The following is a 24,602-nucleotide window of genomic DNA, read 5'->3' on the forward strand; positions in this document are numbered from 1 at the left end:
GGAAGCCAAGAAGGGAACCAACAAAGGCTGTCTTTGAGAGCAGCTGAGATTGGAGCAGAAGCTTAGAGCGACATGGAGAAGTGGTGCAGAATGCAGAAGGAAGGAGGCCAGGGGGCTGCAGCTATCTGCCAGCCAAGTGACCTTTCCAGCGCGTCGGGGCATGCTCAGGCATAGGCGCAGAGTCGGGCAGCAGGGAGCTAAGAACATGAAACATTGCAGGCCTGAGGGATGAAGAGAGGTTCTTGAGCACCTGATGCAACCATAAGCTCAGCTCTCTGGTATGTGCTCGTTAGTTGCTTTGGGTGTATGTGCGTGTGTGAGTGTGTGTACAGGGGTATGTATATGTGTATAGGTGTCTATGTATATATATATATATGTGTGTGTGTGTGTGTGTGTATACAGGCATGTGTGTACAGGAGTGTGTGTGTGTGTGTGTGTGTGTGTGTGTGTGTGTGTGTGTGTGTGTGTGTGTGTAATCCAGAGGACAAGCTCAACTATCTGAGGAATGCCATCTACCTTGTTGGTTTTGTTTTGCATTGGATTTTGTTTGTTTGCTTGAGTCAGAGTCTCTCGTTGGCCTAGAACACACTAATTAGACTCTACAGGCTGTCCAGCAAGCCCCTCTCCCTCTGCCTCCCTAGCACTAGGATTACAAGTGTGCACCACCACACCTGGCTTTGTTGGTGTGTTTATTTTAGACATGGGTTCTAGGGATCCAAGACCTCACGCTTTCAGGGCAAGCACTTCCCAGCTGCCACCGCAGCCCTCTGAAACCAGGAACAAAATCAATCATTCCTCCTTTTGGTGGTCCGTACCAGGCATCTGCCTACAGCAGTGCAGACATCCCTAGGACAGCCGCCAATATTCGGTTCTAGAACAGTGAGAGTTGCAATGAGCAGGGGAGGCTGGTTTTGCAGAAGAGGGTTGAAGACAGCAGGAACAGAACAGAGAGATCTGTCACTTCGAGGACACTTGACTTGCAAACTGAGACCAGAGAGACAGAACAAGAGTGAAACAAGTGGTCGGACAGGACAAGGGCGCCTGCGTGTGTTTCTGGATTAGCTCTAACAGAGCTTCACCGTAATCCCATTAACGGTAGACTGTTCGGAGATTTGGCAGCCACGTGGATAACCTTGATTTCTCCTAACCAGACAGGTCGCTGAGTCCGTGGGTGGGATTTGAGCACAAATGACTCCATTTCACTCCCCCCAACCGCCCGCCTTGCTGAGGCCTTCCAAAGGAACTGTTTGAAAACAGTGGACTGCACTTTTAAAAAAATCTTTTTGAATTTTAATCTTATTTGTTTACTTCTTATGCATTGAGTCAGGTTCTTGCTACATAGCCCAGTCTGGCCTCCAACTCACAATCCTTCTACCTGTGCCTCCCAAGTTCCTAGGTCATAGGTGTATATCACCATACCAAGCTATATCATTTTTTTTAAACACACCAAATGTCTACATCTCTTCCACACCAAGAAATTCTTCAGGTACCAACCACATGGCCCATGATTAGATTTAGTGCTGGCACTCTTTACCTGTGGGTTTTGCCAGATCCTGTAGGTTAAGGGTTCGGTTCCACAAGACTGTCCTTGACTTCAGATGACCATCAAGTCTGACCCTCCCGCTCCTGACCGACCATCAGTACTGGTGGGTTTCTATCATCCCTTCCTCAGGTTCCACTAACTGTTAGAACAGCAAGTAGAACCCAAGCAAACCTGTCCCTTGTTCTCTCCCAACCTCTACAAAGAACACAACTCAGGACAGTCAAGTGGGAGGCGTGCGTGAGGTCAGATGCACCATGGAACTGCAGAGCTGTGTCACCTCCTGGAGCACCACCCTCCCCACCCCACACCTCCACTGCCTACCAGCCTGGAAACTATCCAGTCCTTGCTTGGCCTTCTGGGGTTCACGCTGCCTTCATTCTGGACACAACTGATTAAATCGCCATTATCAATTAAGTCAGCTCTCATTGATTCAGTCCCTCTCTGCTCCCTGAGTCAGGATCAAAGCTCTAGCTTCTAATCACAGGGGGGTGGAGGGCAGGATAGCCACCAACCCCACACCCCTTAGGGTCTTACCAAAGAAATCTCTTTAACATAAATTTGGGTGTTGTTGAGAGAGATTCATTACCAATGATAGAAAAACACACTTCCTTTTTTTACTTTTTATCTTTTTCACTGTGGAGCTATTTCAGGATCTAGAAACAAAAACCAATCAGAACTGAGAACACGCCTTCATCTCTCATCATCTAGGAAGTTGCCAGGGTTTTAAGAGCTCTGGCTGGGAGCCAGAGAAAAAGACCAAAAATATAAAATATGTTTCATTAATATCACACAATGGAGAATATTCTCCAACCTGCAGTCAAATGAACTTACAAAGACCACCTCTGTGAATGGGGTAAATGACTGAATGAAGTACCTGCTGTCATTCACCTAGTTCCTAGCCAGGCCAGGAAGCAGAGCACTAACTCAGAAGCAGGACTGGACTGTCCATAATTCACGGACACTGTGGTGAGATGCCCCACCTCCTAAAGGATCCATAGCCAGGGACCAAGCATTCAAACACATGAGTTTGTGCAGGATATCTCACAGTCAGGTCACAACTCCTATTGCCCAGATAGACTCAGTGAAAGGATGGGAGAGGATGTGGAAGGGGTAGGATGGAGGGGAGGGAAGGAAGAGGGGAAAATCTAATAGTTTCCCTAATTTCTTGAAAGCCTTTCTATCACAGAATGTGATCATTCCAGGGATGGCCTTTGACCAACACAGAAATGATGTTCTGAGCAGCCCAAATCACACTTTCAAAGGTACTGTGTTCTTTGAGGCCAGAGAGATTGCGCACCTATTAAGAACACTTACTGCTCAGTTCCCAGCACCCACACAGCAGCTCACAACTGTCTTTACCTCCAGTTGCAAGAGATCAGATGCCTTCTTCTGGGCTCCAAGAGTACCAGGCATGTACATGGTACACACACATGTAGGAAAAATACTCATACATATAATAAAATTTATCAGTTAAAGAAATACAATCCTCTTTCAAGCCAATAGAACAGCATCTGTGTTAGGCCCTTGGTCTGATAAAATCAGCCATACCCTGATGCTCTTACTTTTGATAAACTTTGGGCTAACCAACTTAAAGGCAGAAGGACACTTTCAAAAGCTGTTTGTCCTTGTTATATAACACAGCCTAGTGTGGTGGCTTAGAAAAAAAAAGGGGGGGGCCCCAAAGGGAACGGCTCTATTAGGAGGTGTGGCTTTGCTGAAATGTGTGTGGCCTTGAAGTGTGTCACTGTGGGGGCAGGCTTTGAGGTCTCCTATGCTCAAGATACCTCCCAGTGTATCAGTTTACTTCCTGTTGCCTGTATGTCAACATGTAGTAGCTCCTTCTCTAGTGCCATGTCTGCCTGAATACCGCCATAATCCCACCATGATGATAACGGACTAAACCTCTGAAACTATAAGCTACCACCTCAATTAAATGATTCCCTTTATAAGAGTTGCTGTGGTCACAGTGTCTCTTCACAGCATAGACACCTAAGACACCTAGTTGTGAACTGATTTCAGAGGGCAGAGGCAGTGAAGGCCAGCTGACAACCCCATCTTCCACTCGACTACCATTGAAGCAGAGATGAGATTGTCCATCTCTGCCCACCTTCAGTTTTCCTCTTCCTGGGGAGGAGAAGTCATCTCTTTTGTGGCCACAGTCACAGCCTAGTCATGGGCAGGCCTTTGCTCCTCTGCCCTAAGCTGGATGTGCACCATTTTCTGGCTAGCAAGCTCTGTTTTTCCATCTTTTCTTCCTCCCTGCAGTGGTCCCTTTGCCCAAAGCCAGCTGCACATCCCCACTTCCTGAAGTCTCAGTCCTTCCATTTACTCTCCAGCCCTGAACAGTGTGCAGAAACCAAAGGCTTATTCCACTCCCAGTACTCTGCACCAGAAGCCCCTTCAGGAACAGGTCCTTCCCGTGCTGTGCTCAGACAAGAGGGCCACACCTGCCTCAGGGCAGCTTGTGGTCAGCTGTAATAGAGAAATTTCTCTCAACTTCACCACCATGCCTTTCACAGTCAGGATGGCGGGCTGGACACACTATTGAGAATGAAGCGAGGTGGGTAGATTGGAACGCTGTGAGGTTTCCGGATGGTAATCGTTTCAAAGCTGAGAAATTATAGAGTGGAACAAGAATTTATATTCCTGTCAAAAATCTATCTGAGAGTACCCTTTTCCCCACATCCTCACCAATCCTGTGCGCACAGTATTTTAGGTAAGAAAATTATTCTTCAGTGTAGCTCTAATTTGCATTTCTCATATTTTAAAGAGACAGACGTTCTCTCAAAATACTGGATTTTGTACAATTTTGCTTTCCCATATACTGACAGATCAGGCCATTGCCGTTTTCACTTATGTTTTGGACATTTAACTTAGTTTTGCTGTGGCTCTTTTTATATCACAGAAATTAGTTCAATAAGATGTGTCTGTGTCTGGGTGTTTGTATGTTGGTGATGTAAGGTGTGTGTGTGTGTGTGTGTGATATAAGGTGTGTCTCTGTGTGTTTGTATGTCAGTGATGTAAGATGTGTGTGTGTGATATAAGGTGTGTCTATGTCTGTGTGTTTGTATGTTGGTGATGTAAGGTGTGTGTGTGTATGTGTGTGATATAAGGTGTGTTTGTGTCTGTGTGTTTGTATGTTGGTGATGTAAGGTGTGTGTGTATGTATGTGTGTGTGTGTGTGTGTATGATATAAGGTGTGTCTGTGTGTTTGTATGTTGGTGATGTAAGGTGTGTGTGTGTGTGTGTGATATAAGGTGTGTTTGTGTCTGTGTGTTTGTATGTTGGTGATGTAAGGTGTGTGTGTGTGTATGTGTGTGATATAAGGTGTGTCTGTGTCTGTGTGTTTGTATGTTGGTGATGTAAGGTGTGTGTGTGTGTGTGTGTGTGTGTGTGTGTGTGTGTATGATATAAGGTGTGTCTGTGTGTTTGTATGTTGGTGATGTAAGGTGTGTGTGTATGTATGTGTGTGTGTGTGTGTATGATATAAGGTGTGTCTGTGTCTGTGTGTTTGTATGTTGGTGATGTAAGGTGTGTGTGTGTGTGTGTGATATAAGGTGTGTCTGTGTCTGTGTGTTTGTATGTGGTGATGTAAGGTGTGTGTGTGTATGTGTGTGTGTGTATGATATAAGGTGTGTCTGTGTCTGTGTGTTTGTATGTGGTGATGTAAGGTGTGTGTGTGTATGTGTGTGTGTGTATGATATAAGGTGTGTCTGTGTGTTTGTATGTTGGTGATGTAAGGTGTGTGTGTGTGTATGTGTGTGTGTGTATGATATAAGGTGTGTCTGTGTGTTTGTATGTTGGTGATGTAAGGTGTGTGTGTGTGTGTGTGTGATATAAGGTGTGTTTGTGTCTGTGTGTTTGTATGTTGGTGATGTAAGGTGTGTGTGTGTGTGTGTGTGATATAAGGTGTGTCTCTGTGTGTTTGTATGTCAGTGATGTAAGATGTGTGTGTGATATAAGGTGTGTCTATGTCTGTGTGTTTGTATGTTGGTGATGTAAGGTGTGTGTGTGTGTGTGTGATATAAGGTGTGTTTGTGTCTGTGTGTTTGTATGTTGGTGATGTAAGGTGTGTGTGTATGTATGTGTGTGTGTGTGTGTGTATGATATAAGGTGTGTCTGTGTCTGTGTGTTTGTATGTTGGTGATGTAAGGTGTGTGTGTGTGTGTGTGATATAAGGTGTGTCTGTGTCTGTGTGTTTGTATGTGGTGATGTAAGGTGTGTGTGTGTATGTGTGTGTGTGTATGATATAAGGTGTGTCTGTGTGTTTGTATGTTGGTGATGTAAGGTGTGTGTGTGTGTGTATGTGTGTGTGTATGATATAAGGTGTGTCTGTGTGCTTGTATGTCGGTGATGTACAGTATGTATGTGTGTGTTCCAGGACTAGGTCCTGTGGCATGCTACGTTTGTGGCACTGCTGGGTTAGGGAAGATAATTAGAGTAGCTTTTGAAAGAGAAAATGGAGACTTCCTGTTGAGTAGTTCCCTCCTGCCCTTTGATTCTTCACTGAAGAAAATACAGACATTGCAAAGGTCATGCTCAGGCTCATTCTCATGTTTTCAAGCCTTCATGTGGTCAACAACCAGTAGCTGAATGGCTGACTGCCTTCCCACTGTCCACTGAAGGATCCCTACTCACTCATGCACTCAGAACCACGGGTAGAGCTCACACCTCAGGCTGTGGTTGGTACTGTGCACAGTCCCTGGCTCCAAAGTGATGCACAATTAAAAAAAAACTCAGAGAGAAAAATTAGGGTTCAACCTGAAGATCCAAAAACCAAAACACTTAGCCACTGGCTCTTACCTTGACCTCAGTCTGAAATGACAATCCTGCCTCCAGGAATCTCAAAATGAGACTGTCTGAGAGCTGTCTCCTCCCGTTTTATAATCCTCTCTAGAGCTGGAATTGATTAAAGGCATGCACCATCTGGTTTCTATGGCAAACTAATATGGCTACTGGGATTAAAGGTATGTGTCACACTGCCTGGTCTGTAAGGCTAACCAGTGTGGCTGTTTTGATCTTCAGGCAAGCTTTATTTATTAAAATTCAAATGAAATGTCATTACACAGAAGGATGCCTTTCCCTGGCTACCTGGTTTGCCTGACCTCAAAGCATCTCATAGATTTTTTAATTGGCTGTTCCCATAAAAGATATAAAGATCCTACTTCTAAAATAGGAGATTTTCAGAGATGAAACAACTCAAATTATCTCTGGGGAATTAAGGCACTGTCACTCATGTTCCACATGTAGCCGTCTCCTAGGAGACAAACAGGTCCTTAAGGGTAGGATGATCCTAATAAACAAAGACAAAAATACTATAATTTAGGCTTCTCTGATAATTAAGAAAAAGCTAATTTTTTTTCTCCCTAGAAACTCATTGGTGAGTTTTTCTATTGCTTTTAGCAACACAGTTTGTTTAATTACATCCAAGATAAGGGGTGGGGCAGCAAGTCCATGAGGCCATTACCTCAGATTATTTTCTCCAGTTTCCACATGGTCCTGGGAATTGGTCCTCCACCTCAGAGGAAAACTTCAGAAGCCAGGCAGCTCTGTGTACTCTGGGAGCAACGCAACCTTGCCTCACCAGGCCAGCATTCTGTTCATGTTGAAGTCTCACGGAGAGTCGTATTGCTTTTTAATATACCCACGAGGAAGCCCTGTGTCATGGGGACAGGCTAAATAGCATTCTGCCTTATTTATTTATGCCAAATAAATCCTGCATTGGGCAGCAGGAAAGGAGGAGGGGACCAGGTCAGGAATTCTCCACAACTAAAAAGCACATGGTACCGCGTGACTAAAGTGGTTTCAAAGGCTTATGATCATGGTGATGGGTCTTCCTAATGGAGAAAAGATCTGGTCTAGTCCTATTCACAGGAGGCCTTCTTCTTCCTCCAGTCCCCAACATGTGCTGGGCCCATGATGCTGACCTTTTGCAAAGGTTGTTGAGTGCACCACGGGTGTGAAGCGCCATCAAGCTACCCAGAAGGGACAGGGAGTGATCACGGCACACCCAATTCCTACAGTTTAGTGAGACTTGGTGGGTACAAAGATGGAGTAGACAGGCCACCATTCCCCATGGTAGAAAGAGACTTGCAAGGAAAGCATCAGAACAGATCATTTCCAGAAGATTCAGGTGACAGAGACCGCTCCAAGCCTTTGACAGATAAGCTTTCAATCCAACAGATAGGAGTTCTGATTTTCAACCATTAACAAATAAACTAAGGCTCAAAATGGATAGAAACTACCTAAGACCTTGCCTGTATTGAGTAGGAGAGCCACAGGCTGACTGCAGGATCCACACTGTTGTTTCTTTTCTGCTTTAGTCTTGAGACAGGGTTTCCTGTTGACCAGGCTGGTCTTGGACAGACTATGACAAGGAGGATGACATTGAACTCCTTTTCTTCCTGTTCCTCCTGCCTCTTTCGCCAAGTGCTGGGATTACAGATGTGTGGCACTACACCCAGGTCAGGATTAACACTCGACTGCTAGGCTCAGATGGACAGACAGGTGGCAAAGATGGGAGACTGATTCAGTGTTTCAAGAATGAGCAAGGGACCACAGGCAGTGGTGGCACTCTCCTTTAATCCCAGCACTCAGCAGAGGCAGAGAGATCTGTAGATGAAGTTTTCCTGTCCAGCAGCCAGTTCCAAATTATAACAAAAAGACTTATAATAAATGCTCGGCCAATAGCTCAGGCTTATTACTAACTAGCCTTTGCATTTTAATTTAACCTATATTCCTTATTTACTCTCTGCCATGTGGTGGTACCTTTATTAGCATGGCACATTCATCACCTGCTCCCTCTGCATCTGACTGGTGACTCCTGACTCCACTCAACCTCATCCCATCATTCTCAGGTTGACTTTCCCACCTAACTTTATCCTGTTCAGCTATTGGCCAGTCAGCTTGTTTATTAAACCAATCACAGCAACATATATTCACACAGTGTACAGAAGAATTATTTCATAGCATGGGACTCTGTGGGTTTGAGGTCAGCCTGGTCTACAGAGTGTATTCCTGGATAGTCTGGGTTATCACACAGAGAAACCGTGTCTTTAAAAACAAAACAAAACAAAAAGAATGAACAAGGAACATCTTATAGGCTGTGAGATGGGAAGGGAGGTCTATGTTGGGGTTAAATACCCTGGGCATAATGTAAATATCTGTTTTCTGGTGGTCTTAGGAAACCCCTAATGAAAGGGTTGTTCACCCCCCCTCAGAAGGTCATGACTCACAGATTAAGAACCACTGTTCTAAAGCAAGGTACTCTGCCCTCCTCTTCTAGATCAGGAGCCTTTGTGACCCCAGGAGCCATTGCTTCCCTTTCTCCATGACAACACAACCAAGGCTTGTTCTTGTGAAATCTGAAAAGCACACCCGTGCTTTCACTAGGCTGTTGTTCCCTTCTAGTTCAAAGAAGAGAGCTCCCATGGCTCTCTCTGGCCCACAGCAACTGCTTGGAGAAAGTCAGCACACACTGAGCCCCTGAGATGCATGGATGCATGAGCTATCAGAACACCTGCTCAGCCTGGATGCATGAGCTATCAGAACACCTGCTGTTTCTGAGATCCGAGAACATCACTGCCTGCTGGCTACTCTCTCCCTCCTGCCAGAAGCCCACTCTGTCCTCACCCCTTCAGCTTTGAGTCCTAGCCAATGCTGCTTGGGAGACTGCCAATGGTCAGTCATCAGAAAAATGGTCCAGTTTAGAGACATTTTCCCCATTCTTCCATTTGTTCCCCAATAGTTAAACTCCTGAGTACTTGATTGTGATTACAAGGTGTGGGTGCAAGTGTAGACGCACGTGGGGAGGCCAGAGGTCGATGCTGGAATCTTCCTCGGTTGCTCTCCATCATATCTTCGAGATAGGATCTCACACTGGTTGTCTGGGCTCTGTGATCAGTAAGCTCCAGGGGTCCTCTATCTGCATTTCCCACCCAGCCTGGGGTTATAGCACCCAGTATTTTACATGGATATTGAGGATCTGAATATCATGCTTCTGTAACAACCAGTTTGTTGACTGAGCTATCTGCCCAGCCATGATTTTGTGTGTGTGTGTGTGTGTGTGTGTGTGTGTGTGTGTTGAGACAAGATCTCACTATGTAGCCCTGACTGACCTGGAACTCACTGTGTAGAGCAGGCTGGCCTCAAACTCACTGACTCTTGCCTCACAAGTGCTGGGACTAGAGGTATATGCCACCATTCCCAGCTATATTTTGTAAAGACGTTTTTATTTTACTTTATATGTATGGGTGTTTTAACTGCATGCATGTGTGTGTACCGCTTTGCCCTCGGAGGTCAGAAGAGGGCATTATTAGCCCCTGTGAGGGTACTTGAAACCAAATCTGGGTCCTCTGCAAGAGCAATAACTGCTCTTAATCACTGAGCCATCTCTCAAGGCCCACGATTATAATTTTTGAGTGTGAAAATCTCCATCATATTTCAAAATGTCAGCATGCTCTGCTGACCCAGAAAAGGAGCCAAGAGGTTCGTATACCCTAAACAAATACACTGAATCCCACCTCCTCGGGGTCTGGGATCACAAGACTACTGTTGAGTGTGTAAGGAGAATCTTCAGGCATGGGGTGAAATGGAAACAGAATGATTACAGTTGCAGAAAGCAGAATCCTAAGGAGCCGTCAGAGAAGAATGTGTGATATTTTTAGGAGTTGAAGTGATTAGCTGTGGGCATCTCACGTGCTACTGATTTGAAGATCAGGGTTACAACAGTAAATGATGCTGGAGTAATAGTGATGAAGTGAAACTCTTTTTTTCCTTCTACTAACTTTTGCCGAGAAGAAAGCCTCTGGCTGGTGCTGGCAGATCTTTCTAACCTCTGGAATACTTGGTAATTTTCTACTTTTCAGTAGAAAGCCAGGCTGTGGAACTTAGCCACCAGGCAGGCAACAAGTAATAGAACTGACTAATCTTGCTTTGTTCCCATTTTACTGGTTCAGTCATCTTCTGTGTAAGGTGAGTGAGGATGTCTTTAGCCACATAGCACTCTGATCCCAGGGACCAGGCATCCCTGAGAGGGATCAATGCAGACTTCCAAGCTCCATTCAGGACCTCCTGCACCACAGCCTCCATTTTCAGACCCCTAAGTGGTCCTGAAGTCCATTAGTGTATTAAGATGAGGTGATCCAAGAAAATCTAGGGGAGGCCATCTCTGGTATCAAAGATCTTATGTCAACAGGCTGGCGGAGACAGCTGCATTGACAGGGCTGAGAGCTTGCCGTGGGTGCACAGCTGCCTCTGCCTCTCAGGGACCATAGGATCATGAGCAAGCGCTCAGGCTCTGTGCCCCCATTTCCTGTGTTGGCTGAGGATAATAATGGCATGTGATTTCACAAGGTTGTAGAGAATCAATGAGATAGTGAACTTAGAGCTATCCATGGCATAGAATAAGAGCCTAAGACATATTAATTACTCATGGTATTAACTACTCATAGTAATAGCAGCAGCTGTTGTTGTATTCAATGCATAGTGGACTTCACAAGCTCATTTGTTGATAGTTGTTACTATTTTGTGATATAGTAAGGGTCAAACCCAAGACTTCACACATTCTAGGCAAATGCCTTCCCTTTGAGCTACAGCCCCAGTTACATATAAGAACTGTGGGGATGGCTCAGCAGGTGGCACTTCCGCCAAACTTGAGCCCTCCAAGTTCAATCCCCAGAGCTCACATGGTGTAGGTAAGAATTGTCTCCCAAAGATTAGTGCTCCTGCTACTGATAGGAGCATCTTGATGGGGACTCCTTAGGCAGACGGTTAGCTCGGAAGGCTCTGTGCATGCTTCCATCAAGATTCCTATGTGGTGGCCGCAAGTGGTACTTTAAGGAAGCTAGGAACCTAGCAGAGAAGACAGAGGTTTCCTCTACCTCTCTGCCTCCAGCATTGGCTCAGAAACAATACATCAGAGGGCACCAAAAAAAAGATGACTTCATTTTATCATCCACCAGCAGAGGACCTGCTCCCCTGAATGCACTGGGAGAAATCAGAACCCACCATCTTGTTCTGGAAAAATGAATCAGAACACAGACCTCCCCCTCGTATTCACAATCGCAGCTGCACTGGTTGATACAATGAAAGGGGGCTGGGCCAGAGTGATGGCTCAGCAGGTAAAGGCACTTGCCACCAAGCCTGATGGCCTGAGTTCAATCCCTGGAACCCACGTGTGGGAGAAAAACTGGCTCCTGTAGAGTGCCCTCTGACCACCACATGAGCCGTGACACGTGCACACACTCACATGAACCATGGCAAGTGTGCACACATAAACATGCCCCACAATATGAGTACATAAAGCAATTTAAAAAAATTTTAAAGGCTAGAAGGACTATCAGATGTAGAGATCCAGATAGAAAACCTGCGACAGCAGAGATGGCTCAGCAGTTAAGAGCACTTGTTCCTCTTGCAGAGGTCCCAGGAACCTGTCCCAGCAACCACATGATGGTTCACTGACATAGGTAACTCCATTTTTAAGGGATTCAACACTGTCTTCTGACCTCCATGGGCATCAAGCATGCACACGGTACTCATATACATATGTAGGCAAAACACACATAAAAATAAAATGAATAAACTTAACCCCTTGTACGAGGACAGTGTGGGGACCTGGAACTGTCTCCAGGTGTTGAGAGAGTTACAAATCTCCGAAGGATAATTGGTGATTATCCTTCAAAGTTCCAGGCAGGCATGTTGATGCATGCATGTAATCTTACCACTTGGAGGTTGAGGCAGGAGGCTTGAGAGTTTGAGGGTACATACACAGTTTATCTAAAGGATGTATCCCTCAGAGATGCCCTCTTGGATGGAAAATGAGGCATCTAAGGTTGGGTTTTGAAACAGGGAAAATCTGGACACAATCGAAGCGTCCGCCAACAGGGGACTTCTAAAGAAATCACAGTACCTCCAAACAAGGCAATGCTATGTAGCTGCTCGAAGACTATAATCCCCTTATGACATGCTGACAGAGACTGATTTCTAACATATAGTAAGTACTGTAGCAAATAAGAGAAGGCAGTGATTAATATTTACTTATAAATACAGCTGTGTACTACATATGGATGTTGTGGTGGGTGATGGATTAAATATGCAACCTTGGGCCTGTGAGATTGTATCACCTAGTGGTAGCATAGCCACCTTCGCTTATGCAAGCTTGTTTCTGCAATGCTCACATAACAGCAAAACACTTTCATAGATCTCAGACGCTCTCCGTGCCATTAATCAGTGCCTGAAATACTTCTGAAAGGCAGTGTAAGAAACTGGAAACAGGGGCCGGGCAGTGGTGGCGCACGCCTTTAATCCCAGCACTCAGGAGGCAGAGGCAGGCGGATCTCTGTGAGTTCGAGTCCAGCCTGGTCTACAAGAGCTAGTTCCAGGACAGGAACCAAAAGCTACGGAGAAACCCTGTCTCGAAAAATCCAAAAAAAAAAAAAAAGAAAAGAAAGAAAGAAATTGGAAACAGGGAAACTGTCATTAGAACACAGAGAGGAAAGAAGGTCTCCTACTGCTGCCAGGAGAGAGAGAGAGAGAGAGAGAGAGAGAGAGAGAGAGAGAGAGAGAGAGAGAGAGTGAGTTAGTTCAGAGCTGAACCCCAGGGTCATATGCAAGCTAAGCGAGTACTTTACCACTGAGCTAGGGCTTTGCCAAGTCTTTAGTAAATCTTTTAAATATTATTCTAGCTGTAGGCATCAAAGGTTGAAAACAAGCTTTTATATATGAATTGGTTAGCAGGTTTATAAAAAGGTGAATATTTTTTAGTCTGGCAGAGAGTCAGTTTAGAAGGAGCTGAGGAGGAAAGGTGGCTTCAGGTTTCTAACTTATCCCCACTCACCCTGAGTCCTGACTCTCCACAGCAACAGACAGAAGTGGTCCATGCAACCCAGACCCAAGAGGAAAAGCTGGCCGTTGCCCTCAGCATAGAGCTACATGACATTTCGTGCCAAGTGCAAAGACTCCAGGCTGAGATGGAATCTTTACGGGCTCTGGTGAGTGTGCCTAAAAAAGGCCTTGGCGGTTTTGATGTTTAACTCTTCAACTGTCAGTTTGAAGTCTGACGGTTCATAGTTTGCAAAAGGGCTTCCTTCTCACAGGATGTGGTTTTGGCGCCTGAAGAGTCTTCTGACCTCTGAGGCTCATCAGATCTTGCCTCATACCTAACTAGTGGCGTGAGCACAGCAGGGACTGTAGAAATATCCCTTACCTGCCGCTGCTGGGAATGTTGGCCGCTAACGCTTGCAGCTGCCCCCTCCCAGCTGCCCCGCTTCTTCAGAGAATTGCTCGCAGCCAAACAGAAGATGCCTGATCCAAGAAGTCAGGCCATGCCCCTGCCCCCAGACAGCGCCAGACTGATGGTTTTGAAAGCCCAGCTTACTAGCTTCAAAGTGGAAACAGCTGTGCAGAACTCGCCATAGGATCAGGCAGTAACCAGTTTTCAGAGAGGTCACTCCCTTGCTTAGCATCTTTCCTGCCCTGTTTCCTTTGCCTCCATCATTCCCCCTTTTCCTGAGAGGAGCCCTGGGATAGTTTATAAGCTCTAGGATCCTTGCCTCGACCTCAAACACCTACCTAGTAAGCTCAGACTCGCTGTGGTTTGAAAGCAGGTGCCTTGTAACTACTAATTATTAGTAATTAAAATAATTACAGTCAGCCCTCTGTATCCATGGTTTCATCATCTGTGGATTCAATCAACCTTGGGCTGAAACCATCCAGGAAAAACTTTGCACCAGTTTTGCATTTGTGCGCCCTTTATTGCTTATCAATGTCCCCGAAGCAACAGCCTGACCGTCTATGTAACTGCACATTGTATAACATTTAAGTCATCTAGTGATGCTTCTCTGAGATTTAAGGAAACATGCAGGAGGATTGTGTGGGTTATATGCACATATGATATCGTTTTCTATGAGAGTTATAGTCATATAGTTTGCATCTGTAGATTTAGGTATCCACAGGCATCCTGGACCCAACACAACACAGCTCCTAAGATGACTGAGCTAAGCTCCACCTTCTGGCCTGGGTGGGACTGAAGCACTATTAGGACATCATGTTGTCTCTTTCTCTGTTCTAACTCAAAAACATTGTTGTAGTGTGTGTGTGTGTGTGTGTGTGTGTGTGTATGAGTGTGTGTGTGAGTGTGTGTGTGTATGAGTGTGTGTGTATGAGTGTGTATGAGTGTGTCTGTATGATTGTGTGTGTGAGTGTGTGTGTGTGTGTGTGTGTGTTAGCATGCTTTTATATCTAGATCACTCACAAGGACTCACCGTGTTCCAGGAGCTATAGCAAGAGCTTTGGGGACATAAGACTAATTAGACATGGCCTCTGCCCCCAGGGAATCACTGACTGCTGTAGAGGAATTGATGTCATCTGAAGACTCACAAGGCTCAGCATGTGAAGGAGTGGGGACACCAGGCCCACTGTGGGAGTCAGAATATTTACTTTTCCATGGGGACAGTGAAGGGCACAGCTGGGCAGGGTCTAGAAGAACCCCACCCACCACAAAGTCTACATCTGCCTCCACCCTTCTCTGAGACGTAGCAGTCCTGTGAAATCAGGGAGTGTTTCTTAGATTGTGGTCTTGAACCCCAGGCTCCTCTCTTCACAACTTCTATTTTCTCATTTGTCTAGTAAGGGTCTAGTTTAGTTGTCCTATCTACCTGCTGTCTCAGTGGCTTAAAACAACAGAAACATATGCTCCATCGTCCTGTGATTCAGGCAGAGGTCAGCAGAGACAGCTCTTCCCTATCACGATATCTGCTGGGGTTGGGACACCCACAAGTGACTTCTTCAGCTCACACAGTAGATGCCTCAATTGTGGCTCTGTGTCCTGCTTCAAAGCCTCTCCACATGGCTATCTTTGTGGTATTGTGGTGGTGTTATTAGTCAGTCAGACTTCTGATGTAGACCCTGCTTCCCTTAAAGAGTGAGCACACATCTATCAGCCCCCTGACCTCTTAGCTTTAGAGTTCCTGAACATCTGGAATATCTTATTCTATTGTTCAAAGCGATCACAAGAGCAGCAAGATCCAGCGAGCCCAGACTCTTAGCAAGGTCACATTGGGTAGGACCATGTAGGGTGATGCTAATTGTTGCAGCTGCCTTTGGAAATGTGATCTCTCTGGAGATCAGAATAGAACTGACCTCAGAAAGTCACCAGGATGACTAGTTAGATAATGTACGACAAGCCTTTTATACCGTGCCTAACACAGGCAAGCAATCAACAAACGGCCTTCTATTATAATCTATCGAGCAAAACTATATAACCACTGGCTCAGGAACCCCAAGTAGACATCAGCAGCCACCCGGTCACCTCACTTCAACCCCATGCTCCTAACTGTTGTGACAAATGGAAAAAGACCTCAGACGCCAACCAGAAGACTTCAGAGTACTGGCATTTCACCTCTGCTCATGACTCAAGATGGGCTAGCTCTGTCCCCTGTGGGTTCTAATGGACAAGCATTCCCATTACTGTGCCTTGCAGCCAAGATGAGGAGTGCAGACTGAGGAAGATGCGGGGGGCGGGGGGGTTCATCCAGCTAGCCTGAGTCAGAACAACCTGTGCATCCACAGTGCCCATCGCTCCTGTAAGCCAGGCAGCTTGGCTGGCCAGACTTTCAGCTCCCTTTGCCACTAGGGTACTGTTTGTATTGGAAGCCAGGCACTATTAAGGCCAACTAAACTCTATATTTAGTGGAATTCAAGCCCAGAGTTTGTCCCCAAAAGTTATTATCTTGCTTTCTGACAGAGTTTGCAATTCAAGAAAATCCCTCCCAGTCTTCAGAGACCCAGAGGAACCAAGAGCCTCTGTGGTCTCAGAGTGTGACTGGTATTGTCCATGTCCCTAGGGCTACAAAAGCTGCAACAGGAGACTGGTCAAGTCGTAGCCACTCAAGGTCAAACGCCTCTGAAGAAGCAAGCATCTCCTTCTAGAAATGTCAGGAGCTTTTCCCTGCATAGTGGCACACACCTTTAAACCCAGTTCTTGGAAGGCAGAAGCAGATAGATCTCTGTGACTCTGAGGTCAGCCTGGTCTACACAGTGAGTTCCAGGATAGTCAAGGCTACATAGTGAGAGCCTGTGTGGGGTAGGAGGTGGGGTAAAGAATGAATGTATGAAGCTTAGGTGAAGATGCTAAACATGGATTCTAAGGGTGGGAGAGAGGGGCCACAGGACCTCTGATAAGGGGTCTCACGAGTGTACCCCTGGGACAATATCCTAAGTCATCAAGGAATACCCTCAAGCCACATGGGGAGCTCACTTGGAACATGGGGCAGAAACTATAGACAAACAGCCCAAGCATGTTCCTGGGTAGTGTTTCTCTAAATCACAGGGGTTACAGATCCAGTGTCAACAACAACTCGAAAGAGGATACAGGTTGCTGGGGGGTGGTGGCGCACGCCTTTAACCACAGCACTTGGTAGGCAGAGACAGGTGGATCTCTGTGAGTTCAAGGCCAGAACTAGTTCCAGGACAGGCTCCAAAGCTACAGAGAAACCCTGTCTTTAAAAAAAAAAACAAGGTATAGGTTTAAAAGTATGTTCAAAACAAAACTCAAATTCCTATATAAAACAAAAGAGAGAAAACCCAAGGAGGTAGGAACAAATGATTCTCAAAATCTAAACCATTCCTGCATGCTTGTCACTATGAAGAGGTCTCAGATCCCACCAGTCAAAGAGCAACTGAGGCCAGAGGCTGGTCTACTCTTAATCACAGTGATCTCATCCTGCTTCCTAAAAGGCTCTGGGGCCGGCATTTGACTCAAGGTTCACACGGCCTAAGGAGTGAAGAAGATCTAGGGGCCAGGGAAATAGTTTCTTCAGTCAAGGGTTTGCCCTGAATTCCATCTCCAGAACTTGCATATTTAAAGCGAGGGAGAGAAAGAGAGAGAGAGTGAGAGACTGACAGAGAGAGAGAGAGAGAGAGAGAGAGAGAGAGAGAGAGAGAGAGAGGAGAAGAAGAAGAAGAGGAGGAGGAGGAGGAGGAGGAGGAGGAGGAGGAGGAGGAAGAAGAAGAGAAGGAGGAGGAGGAGGAGGAGGAGGAAGGGAGGGAGGGAGGGAGGGAGGAAGGAAAAAAGGAAGGAAGGAAGGAAGGAAGGAAGGAAGGAAGGAAGGAAGGAAGGAAGGAAAGAAGGAAGAAAAGAAGGAAGGAAGGGAAGAAAGCTGGACTTGATGGCATGCCATGAAATCCCAGCACTGGAAAGCACAGGTCCTGCCTACTTGTTGAGCTCCAGGCCAGAGAGACCCTGCCTCTAAAAGAAATGATTAACAATGCCTGAGGAACAATGTCTGAAGTTATCCTCTGATTTCCACACACATATACACATGTGTACACCCACACAGACATGTGTAATCACACACACATAAACACACTTTAGCTAGTATGATGAGCTTTGCTTAATAGCACGACAAACCAGAATCTTCCACTTCAGCTACAGTAGTTAGAAGTCTGTTTTCTAAAACATTCCCTCGAGGGGTATAGAAAGTTCATTCATCAAGATTTGATTGAATCCAACTTAGAAAAAAGATATGTTTTTATGTGTTACATAGCCAGTCATGGTAGCACATGCTCTTAATCCTTGCACTTAGGAGGCAAAGGCAGGCAGATCCCCATGCATTCAAGGTCAGCCTGGTCTATATAGTGAGTTCCAGCACAGCCAAAGCTCTATGATGAGACCCTGTCTTTAAAAAGGAGACAGGTACTGAGCTGCAGAAATGGCTCAGCAGTTAAGAGCGTTCAGTTACTGAAACTCATGTCAGGTGACCTGTTACTCCATCTCCAGGGGTCATATGGCCTCCACAGGCACCTACGCTCATATGTACACACCCCCATGCAGACATGCATGAATTCATAAATTAAAAATAATAAAATTTTGGCTGAAGAGATGGCTTAGTGGTTAAGAGGACTTACTTCTCTTGCAGAGGACCCAGGGTCTGTTCCCAGCACCCACAGAGAAGCTCACAACTCTCTGTATCTCAGTTCCAAGGGACCCAGTGCCTCTTCTGTCCTCTGTGGGCTCCCACACACATGTGACGGATACACTTAGGCATGCACATACACATAAAATAAAAAATACAGAAATAAAATCTTTTCAAAGCCAGGTACTAACTATTACACATAGGCACACTTACATTTAGTTCTTTTACTGACTAGCGTTCAGGACACAATACACAGGAAGATGAGAAGAAAGAGGTTTGCATCCTATCTCAGTGGCTCTCAACCTTCCTAACACTGTACCCCATTGATGCAGTTCTTTACAGCAATCTACAACTATAAGATTACTTTCGTTGCTACTTCATAACTGTAATTTTGCTACTGTTATGAGTCATAATGTAAATGTCTTATGTGCAGGATATCTGTTATGCAACCCCCAAGGGGTCGCACCCCCATGGTTGAGAACCACTGGTAACTGATGGGAAAGGACAGTAGAACAATAAATGTAGCTATGTGGCAGGTGCCGTCTCCCAGGCAACAGTGTATCTGGGCCTCCTCAGGCCCTTTCCTGGCACTGAAGATTTCCCTCTAAGTCTCGCTATCTTGTAGGACAGGCATCTCCCTGCGGTGAATTCAAAGGCATGCATGTGTTTGGGGAGTCATGGAAACTTGGGGAGCTCCTAACCAACTTGTTTGTAGTAAGGACTGAGGACCAGCAAGGAAGGCTTGCTAGAGAAGAGACTTGAACTTGGGGATGAACAGGAATAAAGCAAATAAGAATGCCCCAGGCCTAAAAGCCAATATGAGGCTGTGCATAGTGGCATACACCTTTAATCCCTGCACTGGGCTGGTGGATGGATCGCCTCCGTGAGTTCGAGGCTAGCCTGGCCTACATCGGAAGTTCTAGGACAGCCAGATTTATACAGTGAGACCCTGTTTCAAAAAGAAAGGAAGGAAGGAAAGGAGGAAAGAAGGAAAGAAAAGAAGGGAAAAAAGAAGAGAAAAATATGATCCCAATAAACTTCCGTGACCAGAAATGTTGACACTAGTGAAGAGTGGGAGGTAAATGGGAAGACACAGACCCAACCATGGGAACCATACTAGGGGTCCTTAGGAGCCACTGTTGTGAGGTTTAAGTGGCGGAGATAGAAGCCTAGATATATACTTTAGCCAAGGCACCTTAGGAGCTGGGTGGGAAATTTAGGAAGGGTAGAAACTAAAAGCAGGATGACGAATGAAGAGGCCTCCGAGCTGACCTCAGGGGATAAATGTCCAATCCTAGGCCATGGTGTTGGGAGAAGAAAGGTGACCATGAATGTAGAAACCTCGCAGGAGGTCTAAGAGGCAGGACTCAGAAAGGGACATCCAGGACACATCTCCCCCCAGTTTCTCCAGCTGATACACCGAAGAGGAGAGGCCAGTGGTTCCAAAGGAAGCCAGTGGCTCTGTTTTGGGGGTCTTTTACATATTTCTAATAAGAAGTTCAAGAGCAGGCCCACAGCTGAGGAAGCCAGCTGCGCTGAAGGTTTCGGTGTAGGTGTCATGATCCAAAAGAACTGTCGGCATCCTGAGTGAGGAGGTCATCAGTTCGTCAGACCCAGGATCCCCGCTCAAGGATCTCTACCTCCTGATGGGGCAGTGGGGATCCACCAAGAAGCAGAGGGACAGGGCCTAGCAAAGATGCATTACTAAACACCACAGAAAAGTGCTGAGAGGAAAGGGTCAGACACATCCGTTTCAGCTCCCTTCTGCCCGTCACAAAAAAGTCAATGAAGCCGAGCTTCACTTTCTTATTCTTCCCTAGAGCCAGTAAGACTGATCTCTCTTCCTCTCCAGAGTTAACAGCATCCTTGCCCCCAGAGACAGTGAGCTGAGCAAGTCCGTCACATGTTCCCTGGCTGGAGGGCCCATCCCAATAACCCCTATTCACTCTTTTGTAGAAACGAGGCCTGGAAAACACGTTGTATGATGCTAAGCATTGGCATGACATGGAACTGCAGAACCTGGGTGCTGTGGTGGGCAGGCTGGAGGCAGAGTTGGCAGAGATCCGCTCAGAGACGGAGCAGCAGCAGCAGGAACGGGCGTACCTGCTGGCATGCAAGAGCCAGCTGCAGGAGGATGTGGCATCCTACAATGCCCTGCTGGACAGAGAGGAGAGCAGGTATGCCTCAGTTCTGCCTTAGCAGCAGGAAGAATGCACGTGGAGGATGGGGTGGGACTGGGTGGGTTCAGAGCTGGATTAAAGTGCACAAAGTCCTGGGTTCAATCCCCAGCACTGCATGACCCCACATCTTACATTTCATTCAAGACTGGAAGGAGGGAAGAGGATGTGACCAAAAGCCTTTCCCTTGAGTGACTCAATTTAAAAAAAAAAATTGAGATTTTGATTTATATTTATTTTATGTGTATGGGTGTCCAGCCTGCAAGCAAGTCTATGTAACACCTGTGTGCAGTGCCCATGGAGATCAGAAAAAGGGACTGGAGTCAAACAGTTGTGAACCGCCACATGGATGTTGGGGATTGAACCCAGGACCTCTAGAAGAGCAGCCAGAGCTCTCCACTCCCAAGTTGTCTCTCTAGCCCAAGTCTCAAACATTTTGAGGAGGCTTCTTGTTAACCTTCTTTTATCCTACTGGTCATACATGCCTACAGGGGATGCTGAGAAAATGCTTTTTAACTTGGGCTCTATAGAGAAGGCAAGCAAGGTGTTGAAAATGCAACAAGAGTCATTGAGGCCCAGCCCCCTCCAAGACCCTCTTCAGGGTACAGATTGGATGCTACAGGAAGCAAAATGAACTTTTTTCTTAGGGTAACTGAAGGCTAATGCGCTCTCTCTCTCTCCCTCTCCCTCTCCCTCCCCCTCCCCATTATGTGCTTTTCCAAATCAGTCTCTTTATTGTTCTGCTTCTATTCTAATTCTCCTGTCCTTCTAATTTCTCCTTCTTCTCCTCTAGCCTCCAAACTTTCTTGATTCTAGGGGGATTGGAACAATAATAAAAAATCACAAGAATTACCTCTCATTGGTCAAAAGCACATTCCTAGGGTAAACAAATAAGGAGTTGAGCCATTTACTGTGGCAACACAGGGGTTTTAAGGTTTCAGGAGTAAGACTGTGACCAGATTGAGTGGGGGGTAGAGGCACAGTGCTCTGACATACTTCGAGACAGAGGTCCATTATCACTAGGCTTGGCAAGCGAAGAACTGGCATGCTTCTCTTAGGGTGCTTAGGGTAAGACACCTGTGACTCTGACCTTGTGCATAGTTATTTATAAAGTTTTAAACTTATGATCTATTTACAGAAAACCTTTAGTCTAGTTTGAATTTGCACTGAGGTGAAAGCGAGCTAATTGTGGGCAGTTAGTCTGAGCAAGAGGAACAAAGCAGGCTTTTAAGTGTCTACAGTCCTCGTGGGACAAATACATCTAGTTCTGAAGCATGTCCTAGCATATATTCTATTTATCAAAATTATATAACTAAATGAAAAGTCATCTTCCTGACCACCCACAGATATATGCGACCATAAGACTGAGATGTGAACATGCAATTACGGATACACATTATATGAGACTACACACTACAGTGAGGGTATTGGGGAGACACCATGTTGCCTTAGCAAAAGTAAGCCACAGTTTTCAGAATTGGCCCTGCAAGCCTTGCGTGGACAGGATTAATCTCCATCAGAGAGTCACTTCTCTGGTGGGATGACATCTGAATTATCAATTGCCATATGCTGTATATTTCAACGGCCTCCAACAGGAATGACAATGGAGTTGGACAGTCATGTCTGCCAAAATTATGCACACATATGCATATGAACTTGTGAACATATATGCAGGTCTTCTCTAATCAATAGACACATTGATCAATCTGCACATCAGAGACTTATCATTAGCCTCAGAGCTTAGCATCGTTGTAGATTCTTTCCAGAAATCCAAATATTTATTTTTCTTCATTTTCTCTATCTTCATACCTCCCTCCAAGGTCTCCTCTATGGCTCATTGAATTAAGAACTGGACAGTAAGGGCTGGAGAGAGGCCTCAGCAGTTAAGACCACTGGATGCTCTTCTAGAGAAGACTTGGGTTCAATTCCCAGCATCCACAAGGTGGCTCACAACATCTATAACTCCAGGCCCAGGAGATCTGGCACTCACTTCTGGCCTTCATGGGCACCAGGCATGCATATGATGCACAGACATATATAAGCACATAAACTACCCAGGCACACTAGATAGATAGATAGATAGATAGATAGATAGATAGATAGATAGATAGATAGATAGATTTTTTTTAAGAAGAAAAGGGCAGAAACTCTATAAGACAACTTAGGGGAGCTGGTGAGGTGGGTCAGCAGGTAAAGGCACTCATTACACAACCCTAAAGCTCTGAGCTCAAACCCCAGAATGTACATGAAGATAGGAGAGAACTGACTCCATGAAAAAGTATTCTGATATTTGTACATGTGCTGTGGCATGTGTGTGTGTGCATTCACAAATACTAATAAAAAATAAAGTACAAAAGCCAGCTTACGGGTCACATAGTCCATCTCAAGAGAGAATGAAGAAAGCCCAAGTGGGAGGGATTTGTCCATGGTCACATATGAAGGTTGAAGCAACTCTGGGTTCTGAACCCAGGCTTCTAGGCCCTCTCTCAGAGAGGATAGCATCCTGTTTCATGGAAGAATAACCAAAGAGCCACCTGCAACCCTTTCAGGCCCTCCTTTCGAATGAAAAACATTATCTCTCTCCCCAATTGTCTTTTTGTCCAATTGCTTTCTGTGGGATGTGAAAGCCAGATGTTCCTAACAAAACCAAATCTTTCAGATTCCTATGCACATCTGAATAAATATGCAAAGCCATTTTAAATAAACACGGGAGAGTGAAGGAGGTGGAATGTAGTTCAGGAGCATAAATACGGATGAGTGGCTGTTAGACAGAAGTCGAGCCCTAACCCTTGGCTGCCTCCATTCCTTCCTGTGCCCACCGGAATGCCACATTCCCCAGTTACTGACAGGACACGTGTCCCAGAGTTCCAAAAGTCATTTGCCCAAAATCCATCAAACTACAAAGCAGGGATTCGAACCTTGGCACCGTCTTACTCCAAAAGTCAAATTCTTTCTCATGACACGGCTTTTTTTCCCACAGTCCTGCCATGGCGTCTTTACCAGTGTTCTGTCTCTCTTGCTTCTGATTCACCTGTGTTTCTTTTCAGCTGATGGGAAAAATGAAAACAACTTCCTCCTTCTGCCAAGAGAGCTACCGTCTTCAGCAGCCCACCAGCAACAACACTTGAGGAACTTCTTTCGCTATGGATTCCCTGTTTGACTCAGATGAAGCAAAATGCTTCCTAGGAGTAGAGAGGGTCCTTCTGCTCTCATTTAAGTAGTCTCTAGCTTGAACAACCTCGGCCTCTCCAAATAAATGCTTTGTGTGCAGCTCCCAGTTGCCCTTTCATGTTTAACTTGTTGTTGGTACAGAGACAACACAGTCCTGTCTGCATATCTCAGGGGCCCTTTGGGGATTTTCATTGGTAGTGTGTGTGTGTGGTGGTGGTGGTGGTTCACCGGATGGAACCCAGGGCCTCATGCATGCTAATTATATACTCTGTCACTACACTACTCTACCATACCAGGGAGCCAGTCTTTGGTATTTCTGGAAGGGACCTTGTGTGACAACACCTGCCCCACCATTGCCTCAGGGTCAATTCTTCTGGGGTTTATCAGCACACAGGTGCTGTTCACTCAAAAGTTCTGCTATTGACACCAAAATGTACACACACACACACTTTTGCCAGAACAGGGATTAGCCTGTTGTCTCGTTGAACACACCATAGTTACAGGTGTCACAGGGCATTCCGACCGTGTGAACGACCACACCATATTTATAAACACGCACATCTCACTTGCCCATGGCACGCTGCTTCTCCATCAGTTTCAGCCCATGGGACACTAATTGGGTTGTGGTTGCTCACCCACTTGCAGCCTCAAATTTTCTTCTCAGGAGCCTCACGCCAGCCCCCTCAAGGCTTGGGCCAGCCAAATATAGTTCATGCATCTGCTTCCTACGCAGGCAAGACTCTCCTGCCTTCAGATTAAAACTGAAACCACCACCTGGGTCCGACCACAGGCTCTCAG

At 45.8% G+C, this 24,602-nt stretch overlaps 1 protein-coding gene across 1 annotated transcript in view; it reads left to right on the plus strand.

Annotated features, from left to right (window-relative positions):
- Bfsp2 (beaded filament structural protein 2) overlaps positions 1–23,903 on the plus strand; it is a 58,509-nt gene extending 34,606 nt beyond the window's left edge. Inside the window, exons 5-7 of the mRNA XM_075967716.1 lie at positions 13,402–13,533; positions 20,413–20,633; positions 23,681–23,903. Coding sequence (XP_075823831.1) covers positions 13,402–13,533; positions 20,413–20,633; positions 23,681–23,684 — 357 coding nt within the window. The 3' untranslated portion in view covers positions 23,685–23,903. The remainder of the gene's footprint in view (positions 1–13,401; positions 13,534–20,412; positions 20,634–23,680) is intronic.
- Positions 23,904–24,602: the final 699 nt, after the last annotated feature.

Source organism: Microtus pennsylvanicus, chromosome 3 (assembly GCF_037038515.1).
Source record: "Microtus pennsylvanicus isolate mMicPen1 chromosome 3, mMicPen1.hap1, whole genome shotgun sequence".
Lineage (NCBI taxonomy): Eukaryota > Metazoa > Chordata > Mammalia > Rodentia > Cricetidae > Microtus > Microtus pennsylvanicus.